This window comes from Gavia stellata, chromosome 3 (genome assembly GCF_030936135.1).
Source record: "Gavia stellata isolate bGavSte3 chromosome 3, bGavSte3.hap2, whole genome shotgun sequence".
In the NCBI taxonomy this organism is placed as follows: Eukaryota; Metazoa; Chordata; class Aves; order Gaviiformes; family Gaviidae; genus Gavia; species Gavia stellata.
The window spans coordinates 59,337,553-59,349,930 of NC_082596.1; the positions used below are offsets into that span (position 1 = coordinate 59,337,553).

The window sequence follows — 12,378 nt, forward strand, 5'->3', positions numbered from 1 at the left end:
TTAGGATGATGTTCTGAGTGTATCCACAGATGAGACCAGGTAAGCTACAAAGAATAGGCAGTTAATTCCTGGTAACGTTAGGTAGGAACCGCTTCCTGACAGGGCTTGGATCTCATGGCAATCTGAGATCCAATGTCAGTAACTGCAGAAATACTTGCAAGTCAAAGAGAACCATGTGGGATAAGGATAAAACTTGCCAAAAATTTGCTGCCTAAGTGTTGACTCCTTGTTTTAAGAAGCTGGATGAAAAAAAATTCTCACTGGGCCATAACCTACATAACCACGGCTGCTCCATGTTTTGCAGGTAAACGGTGGCTGGATGCTTGGAGATGGGGCTGAGAAAGACAGTAGGACAGCCTGGGAAGGAGTAGACGGGTGCTGGTTTACTGGAGGACAGTTTGCTCCGCCCTTGAAGTGGGGCCAAGAGGAAGGGGATCAAAGGTGTGCTGTAGGACTGATTTTGTGTCTTAAGTTCTTGTTTTAAATGCCCTTAGAGTCTTAGGTTGAGGGTGAAGCTGAGGCATGGGTAATGAAAAGGAGGGAGTGAGCCCAGCTGCTTGGTGAACAGTTTGTGACCCACGCAGGCTGTCCAAGGGTTCCTAGTGTGGGTCTGGGACCATGGCAGGAGAGTGCCACCAGTCCCAACCATGTCCTGAGACTGCAGCATAGACAGGGCAGTAGCGAACATGTAAGGCAGGAGGTTTGGGATGAGGGTGAGCATAGTGCCATATCCAACCTCCTTGCCTCAGGTTGCTCTCCCCTTGGCACGGCCTGGAGGCCAGGCTTTGTGGTGTGGTAGGAGCCCAGGTCCTTGTTGCAAAGCAAAGCGCTGGCAGTGCGGGGCTGCGAGTTTGGCTCTGGCTCCTAGGGTCCGTGAGTGACAGCTCGCCCTCCTCTCTCCCCTGGGCCCAGGGATGCCGTCAGGAAGGTTGATGCCAGCCAGTTCCTGAGACTCTTGTGTAGGTGGGGGCACTCAGATGAGGGCTGAAGGCAGTCAGGTCCAAGTTGTCTTGTTTCTTCCATGCCAAGCCAACCCTGTCTCGGAACTACTCTGAGCTGCTACATGTTGGTGTGGTAGAAGAAAGCAGTAGCTGGTGGCCCCATCTGGGGCCTGCAGTAGCCATGGCCATGTCCACCCCCAGCCTGGGGTCTCACATTTGTCCCTTTCCTAGCCACAACTGCCAGCGTCCACAAGATGAGCAGTCCTTTGTGAAGGACGTTATACAGGATTTCAATGATGTATTACATTTGAATTTTGGATTTTGACATGAGTCTGTCTCGAGTGTTCCTCTTTGCAGTGCTAAATGTATGTTCTTTATTGATTACTTCTCCATGTTTAGAAGTTATAGGTTAATTTTTTATTGTACATATTGTATTAAAATTTACACTTGGAGATCTCAGTCTGAACATAGAGACGTTGCATTTGTAGAGTTAGAGTGGACTTCCTTATAAGGTGCGGTGACTTCTAACATGGTTGAGGCTACTTAACTCTCTTAACTATGTCTGTTTTAGGGAAGCAGATGGAAAATGAAGTTTTAAGGGATGGTGCATTTAGTAGATATTTCAAGTATTACAGAGTTAACATAAGGGTTGCCTAAATCACAGTTTTCTATCCAGTATTTTTTATCGTTTTGAAGCTTATCTACTGTGTGCATGGGGTATTATGGTACTGTAGGTATTTTGTTTTGCCTTGTATTTACTATTATATAATTTTTACTTTTTTTTTTTTTTGTTTTCAGGTCTAACAGTCATTTCTTGCTGTGCAGCCTTACATTTATTCTGCTTTTGATGGAAAGGAAAAAATTCTCATTAAAATAAAACGTGTGATTGTATCTGTACTCGCTTCTGAACGTGGATTTTATGGATAATCCTTTTTTTGTAAAAAATATACAGGTTTGAAAAATTTTCATTTTAATATCTCTTTTCTCATTGAAGATATTTTCTTTGCTTAGTTCTATAGAAGCTTTCAGTTTTATTGTCCCTTTCTTATATCTTTATCTGTAAGCCTAAGTGTACCTGAATACCTATGGTTTGGTCCATACTCTATATATCTTGAAATGCCTGTTTTTCTTAGTGTTCCATCAGAGTAAATTCTTCTATTTATCTATGAATTTTAATAGATTTTATCTTTTCCTCTCCTCCTTGTTCTAGCTGTGCCTTGGCTTTCTCAGTTTCATGGCTGTCTCTTACTAAATATTCTGTGCCTGGCACAGCTGAGTAACTCCACTGAATTATTGTGAGGTTAATTCCTCACCATATGCTCTTGACTGCTTCAGGATGTTTTGCTGTTGAAAACTATTCTCCCTTAAAGTTTTGTGAGTTTTGTATTATTTTGGCAGGGACAATTCAAAATTTTCTTACTATGATTTTGTAAATTACAAACTGCTTTGCAGCATCCTTCCAGACTGGCTAGCTGATTCCTTACCCAGGTGACTGGCTTCTTTGGAGGTCTTTGAATTTTCTTTCTGGTATTTTTTTTTTTTAAATTCTTTGTTGTGGCATGTTTAGAAAGTCATGGCTTAATCGAAGTTCTTTTACTGTCTGCAAAACTTATTATTTTGTTAATGCAAACTGGCCCAGAGACTTCCAATGGGGAGCTGGCAAGCTCAGCAATTCCCTTTGCTAGTCCAGACATGGCTTTGGGGCTTTAAAATTCAAAACCTGTCTTTGCTGCCACAACAACTTTGTGTTGGAAAAACCTCTTCAGTCACTAAAAATAGCTTTTAAACCAAAATATCTTCTTGTCTTGGACTCACACTCCAAAAGTTATTTTTGAAACTTAGAGAATACTAATTGCATGATTTTGAGGATACTAGATGTTAAAGAACAGTCATGAATTCTCTTTTCCAGCAAAATCCAATTACATGTACATATTGTTCACTTTATCATAGACTTTTACATAAATGTGCAGTTTAGAAAAAAATGTTCATTTCATTGCGATTTAAACAACAGAATTTTAAAGTAGTATACACCTTAAATTGAAATTACTGATACAAAATGAGTTGACATAAACTCATCTCTGCGGTAATGCAATACCTGATACAGAAGTTTTATATTTGAATTTTTCTGAAAAGACAAAATATAGTTAAGATACAGTTATTTTTTTACTTGCATGAAAATTGTTGGCAGAATTAACTTAATCAGTAATATTTCTGCAGGCGTGGTTGGCAAAGATTTGTGTGCATACTTAGTTTTTATACATTCTTTGGTAGCCCTCTGAAAATCACTGGCAGTATCTAACAAGCATAGTATTACTTTGGGCATAATTGTTGGTATTTTTAACTCTGCAAACTGATATTGCACAGCACCCCATATGTGTGCTTCTATAATCTTCGTTTTTCATGAAGTATTTACCAGTTCCAGTTTGACCTGGCACAGCAGAACATCTTCTTAAATGTACTCCGCAATTCTGGGCTTCGGAATGCAAAAATCATGGGGTCGATGATTGCATTGCACATTATGAGTGTTCCATTCACATGGAAAATGGACATGTAGCAGGCACAGTAAGGGTTATGTGGGCAAAACCTTGCTAAGAGAATGTGAAGAACAAAGGGGGCCCAACAACAAAGGAAAACTCCAAGGAAAATAGTCAGTGTAATGGCTCCTTTCATGTTAGTTCTCTGATGGACTGTGCTGGTTGGCAGTGAGGCGATTCTTTTAGCATGAGATCGAGCCAGGAGGAACATATGGACATAGAGGCACAGTATAAAAACCATCATTAAAGGGAACAGGATGGTGAATGGAATGACTGTTGCTGCTTCATAGGAGAAGAGGGCAATGGCAATGCTACTGCCAGCACAGAACGTCCAAATGATTGCCAAGATAACCAAGGCCCTTCTTAGTGTCATGATATTATGGTACCGCAAAGCGTAGAAGATAGTGATGTATCTGTCTGCTGCAATAGCTAACAAGCTGAAAATTGACCCCAGTAAAGACAGAATGAACATGGAATCCATGGCATCATCCAACTTTTTCTCAAAGTCCCCGCGACGTGTCAGGTACCCCATTTTGCACAAGATGATAAAAATGTTCTCCAGGGTTTTGTACAAGCTACCTAACATGTCTGAAATGGCTAAACTGCAAATGAAGAAGTACATGGGCAAGTGCAAATTCTTATTTCTAACGACAGCAATAAGGACAAGTAGATTTTCCAGTATTCCAGCAGCAGCAACAGTGAAAAAAACTTCCTCTGGCACCACGACCTGGGTGCAGTCAGTGATATTTAAGGAGTAATCACTTATATTTTCAAGGGAAGGAATGCTTGTCTGCCCTGGGTGTTTGATTAGGTTGGAAGGTCTCTCAGTGCTCATTTCTTCTGGTTGTGGAAAGATTCTGGATTGTTGTTTCTCAGGCTTGGCTTTATTCTGAAGCTGACCTGTCAGTCAGATCATTCTTCTTTTGATGAAGGCTTTCTCCTTTATCTGGAGCAATTTTAAGACTTAACTGAAATGTTTGGAATTTCTCCTACAATAAAACATGTAAAAACATAAATATCAAGAAGAAATTTACCACACAGATACAGCAAAAATAGACGTTTGAAATATCACCTATTGCAATGGAATGAACATATCATCAGAAAGAGGCAAAGTTGGTTTGGATAAAATAAGAGCTGCTCCAGGCTTTGCTGAGCCTTAGAGGAAAACAAAGTATAAATTCTCTCTTATCTTCAAAGCAGTTTTAAAAAATATATGTAGTTTTCTTTACCGATGAGCATCCCACATTTACTAAAACTGATTTGACAGACTTCAAGAGTTTGGCAATCCTTACTGGCCCAGCTGTTTCCTTTGAGAAAGTCTGGTATTTCTCACAAGATTTGCAGTATTATTAGACACAAATAAGACCAATGCCAAGATAAACTGTTGTCCAGGACAGTAAGGCGTTTACCAACACATTGTTGATGGTGAAATGAAATGACCTCAATTTAGATATGAAAATTTTACAACTATCTAAAAGACCAAACGTTTATTTCAGAATCAAGGCGATGTTTTCCTTTCTCCATAATGATCCTGATCTAAACTACATCAAAGCATATAGGAATCTTTCCAAAGGATTAGGCTTTTTAGGCTTTTCATTAATGTATAAATGGATATGATATTAATTTAGCTGGGATGTTACCCATAAAAAATAAGACCCACTTCTTCTTGTCTTTTTTATAGCCCCACTTGTGAAACACAGATGCAGTTGCTATTTGGAAAGTCCCCTTTTTTAAAGAACTGATATATTCTCCCTCTGTTTTTAAGTTAAAACCAGCTTTTTTTAACACTTTCATACCAATAAGTCTTGAAATTCCTTTGGACATTTGTTCATAGTCAGGGTCGCTGAATGTCATAATACACTCTGTTACTCTTTCAAAGGGAGAAGTCAAACGTTTTAATTATTTTGTGTACAAACAATGCTCTCTGCAAGTGTAATCAGGACAGCTGAACTGCTGCTTCAATGTAATCAGCCTTAATGCAGATGATTGTGTTTGGCCACTTTCCAATGGAAAACAGGTTTCTGACCTGGGTTTGCTAATGTTATCTGCTAAGATTGCCAGTAGGGTGCTACTTGTGGTGAAGAATGCTGAGACTTGGACCAGCAGCCATCATGAATTCGATTGAAACAACTCACTTAAGAGAAAGCATTCAAGAGAGTACCCATACTTATCTGAAAACAAAGGCTGCAGAGTGGAATAAATGGACTGTATTGCGCTGCACCACACATGGACATTCCCAAAGACAATTAGGTCAGCCTCTGTCAGTATGTGAAGGAAGGAGTTACTAACAAGACTAAGAGACTCAGCAATGTCTTTGTAATGATATGTTTTTCCTATTCTCACCTAGAGCTACTGTCACAGTTAAGTTTTATGATTTCTAATCCAGCAATCTATTTAACAACTTAATTTTCACTCTTAACATGGCCACTTCAGACAAAGCCTTATTTCAATGGGATTTAAACAGGACAATCAGTTGGCAAAAATGCATCTCTTAAGTCACTATTCTCTCAGAACTGTTTTTCAATAATGCTTCTTTGCTGATATAGTCATATTGCTGAACTAATCTGCCTGACAAACATAAAGGTTCCTTCACTGAAAGCATATAGTATTATGAATGGCATGATATATTACATCTGTTGCTTGTAATTTTACAGTAACTTTATATTAAGTACAGCATTTGGTTAGAGCAGAGAACTTGTAAGGGCTTTAGAGCAGTTACAGTAAACTGAATAATTACATTATACCACTTACTGTTGTTTTCAAACATTTAACAGAAAGCCAGAAAAAAGACATTATTATTTCAGAGATACTAATTTCAGCATATATACATGGTTATTGCACACTATTTTATTAGGTTTCCATAAAGGCTGTTGCCAATTATCTCCTTTTCTGATGCTTCAGTGTGGTGCACAATCATATTTCTGTCCCAGACAGAAATATCTATGTATACAGTGTTGTACACAGGTAGTAAACTCAGTGCTTGATCTACAAAACACACATTATATCATACATCTGCAGTAAGTCCCACATTTACAGGATTCTTTCACTGCTACACATCTACCAGGTAGTGTGCCTAAAGTAGTTTAACACTTCTAAGCACTGTAGGACAGACAGGCTACATATGGGATGCAAAGCTGTTGTGAACATCATGAGTAACTTCAGTGTGTCCTAAAAGGTACTGGAAAAAGGAGACACCTTGGAGCTTGGATGCATATTTCCACTGGCTACAGAAAGCAGAGCCAAGGTCATTTCACACAAAGCTACAAATAATCATCAGGTGAAAAAAAAGTTTACTCTTCTGTGTTGTTTGCACTACCAGAGACAACTTGGATGCAACAGATTTCCTTTCCACTTTCAATACCTTGCCAGTTTGCTTCATCATTGTATTGTCCAGATAAAGGGTTATGCCACTCACCAACACCATCCTCTGAAAGACCTCAGATTTATCTTTTGCAGGTATCTGCAAAGTCAACCTTTCACAGCTAGAGTTTACATGTCAGAATTGTTAAAAATAGAACACAACAATTTAGGAACAAAAAAGTGCCTTCTACTACAATCATTTTTTCCTGGCAATGGCTGAACTATTTGGTTTTTACATTTCTTGAGGTCATTCACAGTCTAAGAATAAGTTTGCCTGACTGTAGCAAGAAATATAAAACAGTCAAAAAGCAATAAATGACAAAAAAACCCCTTTAAGTTTGAAACACATTTGCAAATGTAGCTGTATCACAATAACTGCAAAAACCTCAAGCCATTCTTTTTCAGGTTTAAATTAGGTCCTCGAGAGAGAAATCAACAGCTCAGTAACACTGGATATTCAGAAACATTATTTACCTAGAAAGAGCCAATCTCCTGATCTGGTATAATGGGCAATGAGCCGATGGCAAGAGCAAAGTTACTAAAAATGCGTACATTTGTAATATTATCAGCAATTTCTACTCAATTTGTAGTTACCTAAAGCAAGATGAAGCAGGAAACTGGGAGACTGGAAGCCAGGACCGGAAACTATACTGACAATATTGTACAAACTTAGGAAACAAATAGAATTCAGATTACCTGTCAATTGTATTCCTTCACTATGATTATGGTTTGGCTCAGTCTGACACTTGCAAAGCATGTTTGCACTGGTATATATTACACAGCTAAAAGCCAGCCCCAGTACCTCAGCTTGTGACAAGGCTGAGAATGCCTCAGTGGGTGCTGGGAGCTCCCAGCACCATGCAGGATTAGCCTTGGACAAAAAGCATAATTCTCTCCTGCGTGCCCAGTGCCTACTGATTACAAAAATTCAATTTTCTCTATAGTAGAAATGCAATGACTTAGCACCTGAAAGGTCTGGGAGTAATAGGTCTGCACTTGATCATATTATTTTATTGGATGAAAACTTATTCATTAAATAAATAAACAACACACGTCCCTCAATCCCAAAATGTTAAATAAAGTGGCCTGATCAGCTGTAATAGCAACAAAAATAATTTCAGCTGTGAACTATAATGATAGGATATAGTAAAGAAATTATATACCTTAAATACTGTATAATTTCCCGGGGTTTTTTGCATCTATTAATTTTTTTACTAGAAAACCATACCTCCCATTATTGGGAGACCCCAAGCTGTATTTGCTCTCTAAACAGCTGGCAGTAAACACAAACTGAAAGGGTATTGAGTAGTGTCTTCTGCTTTCGGACCGCACAGAACAGCTGAGATAACTAGCCAATTATGCAGATGCAATGATTTGTTTTTAGAACCATGAAATGTATCAGTTCCCTGTCCTTCTATGTATATATATATTTTTTAAAAAGTAACTTGTTAGGAATGAAAAAGAACAAGTGTTTTGTGTTTCAGACACAGTATACATAGTATGCTTCACAATCCATTCAGTATATACAGAGGTACTTATATGTCACTTAAAATACCATGACCTTTTCTCAAAAAAAGTCTCTGATGTGTTAACAAATGCCTTCTGATGTCATTATCTCTAGCATTTCATCCCCAAAGCTATCCAGTGTATAAACTCTCATTGGTTTAAATAAAAGTACCTCGGGCATCAGGGCACCTGGTAATCCGTTCAGCTTGGTTCTCCTTCTGAAACTTAGTCATAGTGTAACATTAATCCCTTGTGGAGGTAGTTGGACAAGCTGTGTGTGACCGCTTACGCTGCCTGGTGCTGCTTAGGATGACCTTCTTTTTCTGAAAATGACAGCAAAAGTCCCATAGGTGGGACCTATATACTTTTTCAGTCACTTCCATTCAAGCTGTTACAATTTTGTATCAAAATACTTTTTACAAAAAACTATGGACAATTACCTTTTCTCTGGTTTCCTGCTTTTCCAGATGTACCAGGCATTTACGAATGAAACAAGCCACTTAAAAACATTGACGTGGAGACTTAGTTTTTAAAGCTGTAAAACAAGTGAAAGGACAACCTTTTAACCTTTTTTTTAATTTTCTTTTTTTTTTTCCCCCCCCTTTTTTTTCTTCAGTAGGTAAGCAGTGGCTTTCAGGGAGACAAAGGGGACTGGACCTGTCATAGGAACGTAAGCCCTGAGGACAAGATGTTCCCTACACTTTCTAACAGGTATTTCTTTTTGTCTACCAGCTGGGCTTAGCCCTGAATGAGCAAGTAAGTGAAAAAGGACACAGAGAGCTTCATCCTGCCTTGCCCTGCACATTGCATAGTTCTTTACAGGCGTTAAAAGTAACTGAGTCAGAGGAATTGCTCTACAATATTTACAGACTCTTAAGGGCTCTGGGAGCTTGCAAGTTGCCTGCTCAACCTCCCCCAGCTTTTCTGGCCATAGCTGAAGTGAAGATCACTGGCTGTCCCAGAGTACTTAAAATACCTCACTGACTTCTAGGTTGACTGGGATTAAGGTACCTCAACATGACCTGTATAAAAAACCCCAAACAGAAATTGGTCTGCTTGATGAACAGTAGTGGATCATATATGAAACATCTTCAGCTGTAATTGTTAAACTCTTGAAGGAAATAGTTTCCTCAGATGGCCTAGATTTTAAATCCCTTACCATTTATTAAACAGACCCAAAGAGTGCAGGAAGCATCCGACAAGTTGCTACTTAACTGTAGCGGCAGCACAGTTGTTCAATAATGTGTAAATATTGCTCCTTTTTGTGAAGTGAAACTTGGAGCATTCTTTGTTTCTGTGTGGAGGAGAGCTGACTGGTAACTTTCTGAGCGGTTACAGTTTCACAGCACGCCCTGAGCCACTTTAGCAGTTCACCGTGCTGAAAGCAAATTTCCAGCTCTCCCTTCCCATCTGCACTTCTCTCTGCTCCTGCCCTCTCACTCCTGTCATCTGCCTTAAGCCTATACACACCTTTTCTTCCCTAAATAACAATAGCGATTATTAGTGCGTATACATCACATTTTCTCCTTACACCATGGTGTACACTGAAAATGGAGTACATGGCGGTGCTGACTGGTGCAGGGGCTACAGCACACTGTACTCAGGTGTGAGGTAGCTGCAATCTACCATGCACAGCAGTTTACTCAGGGTAAACTAACCCTAACTTTGTGAACGCTTTGTCAATAACTACATTTCTACCAGTGCCAACACGGTACTGTTTCCATCCAGCTGAGACATCCCTACCAGCATAACAATCTCTGCAGAAGCTGCAGCATGAGTACTTCCTTGGTTGTGAAACTCGGATGCCAGGGTTCCTCCTCCACTAGGGCTGATTAACCAAGTTAATTAATTAATTAATTAGGAAACTATTCAAGGCACTAAGGGCCCTTCCTTTGGGAATTCTGCTGAAAGTATTGGTATTTCCCAGCAGTAACTGAGAGGGCAAAAAAATGTGCATTTGATAACTTTTTTTCATGCAAAACTCAAAAATGTCTGTATTTTAAAATATGCATTTTATGTTACAAACTTTATTCAGCAAACACTGAACAAAATGGCAGTTGTGATGGCAGAAGAGTGACACCACTCGTTTCCATCCTGTTCTGAATGAGAACAGTCTCAGTTGCTTGCCTTTAGGTCTGACAGAAAGATCTCTTTCTAGGGAAGGTCTTGCAGAAACATGAGTTTCCCCTGCTTACGGCTGGGGAACGGCATATTAGAATGAAGTGCTGCATGTTCAGAGAACAGTGAGATAGCCGGACTCCGTGCTTGTTCCATTTTTCAGTTGCTAAAACCTCTGCCTTCTCATTGAAAAAAATGTATGTCATATGAAGAACTAATTTAATACAGAATACATTAATTGAGGTATTGATATAAACACAGTCCTTTTCCTTCAAAGTCTTTTGTCTTTTTTTTTTTTTTTTCATTCTTAAAAGTTATATTCTAGGTAAAACAATATAAAATAAGGGTATGTGAAAACTGTGGTAAAAAATTAAGATACTATGATACCTGGTGTTTCATCTTCTCATCAGTTGAAATTTTATGAAGAACTCCAATTAGTGTCCGTAATCTATTAGATCATTTATTCTTTAGCTTTGATCTCCCTCTAGTGTTCAACAAAATAGGGTTAGCCAGCTATTAATGACTGATTACAGCTATTCTGGCTCCTCACATGTGCCCAAGACACTATATAACATTATGTAGCCTGATTTCAATTTCATGAACTGGCATCAGATCTAGATAAATGTTTGTTGTATAAGAGTGTTCACTGCCATTTGTCTTGGAGATCTACTGCGTCAGAATAATGAATATATGTCCCATATGATTTCAGTGTCTAGTACTTTCTCTAGAACTAACTTCACACTGATAGACATACAGACAGTACTTTTTTAAATAAACAGCAAAGAGACAAAAAAAGGGAAGTGTTTATGTATACAAGCTGAAGACAGAAAAAATATTATTGTATCTAAAGCCACATGTGTACCAACTGGGCTAATTACTAGCAAAATGTTGCTCACACAATTTTAGCTGTGGCTTCCCTATAAGCAGCATTTCTAGAATGAAATTAGGCTGCGAATCACACTTGCTGAAATTTTAAATGTCAGATATGTATGTATACATTGAAGAGAATTCTATATACTAAGTTTTTTCCTGACTTTGCAAACTGTGTAAAAAGAATTTTCTGACTGGATCAGAAACTGGACAGACTGGAGGTCTTGCAAAGAATACAGATGAAGAAAATCTGAAAGACAGGTTTATTTCTTATGGATACTTCTTTTTCTTTTCCCCTTAAGATCAATTTTGAAATAATACAATTATGTGTTTGTTTTATGAATAAGGAAAAATGTGACTTTCAGGAAAGATTTCCTTGTTTGTGTTTAAGCTTAGGTATATTCAATATGCCATGATTTTGTTGCCAACAACAAAAAATGCAATGAAGCATCTAAGCTATGCAGAAACTTATTGGCCAGGACTGCTTCTCTCTATACAACGCTAGTGTAGCTTCATTCAAAACATGCACAACCCTGGGTATTTCAGCAAAGATACTGAAAGCAAGAAAAGTAAAAGTGATTACGGAAAGATGGACTGAGTTCTCAATATACTTAAAAAAAATCTTTCCAATAGCAGAGAAGAAAAGGAATTGTTTAGAGTGTTTATGAAGGAAATGACAAATGTCATTAAAATGACAGTGAGAAAAAGAAATTAAAGCTGAAAAGTCAGGAAACGCTTTCTAATTGATTAACTCCTTGCAGCAGTATCATTTTTCACATACAATGGCTGAGACTGTAAACTATGCTGTCATCTCAAGCATCTGGAACTAAAAAAAATTGCGTAAAGCGTTGGGAGTTTATATAAAAATGCTTGTCTTGTCATGAGGCATAAACACAGAATGCCCACAAAGTCATTAGTGAAATAACCCTCTTCATATCAAGTGTGTGGACAATTTATTGAAAACGAGAAATCTATAGAGAGAAAAACTAGAACTTGTAGAAAATCAAGGGCTGTAAATGCACTAACATACCAGTGACTGGTGTTTTGCT

General features: G+C 38.4%; 1 protein-coding gene across 1 annotated transcript; it reads right to left on the reverse strand.

Moving 5' to 3' along the window:
- Positions 1-3,350: 3,350 nt before the first annotated feature.
- Positions 3,351-4,310, reverse strand: MC2R (melanocortin 2 receptor). Its single transcript, XM_009807917.2, has one exon. It carries the CDS (start codon positions 4,308-4,310, stop codon positions 3,351-3,353), a length of 960 nt encoding a protein of 319 aa, XP_009806219.2.
- Between the last annotated feature and the right edge of the window lie 8,068 nt (positions 4,311-12,378).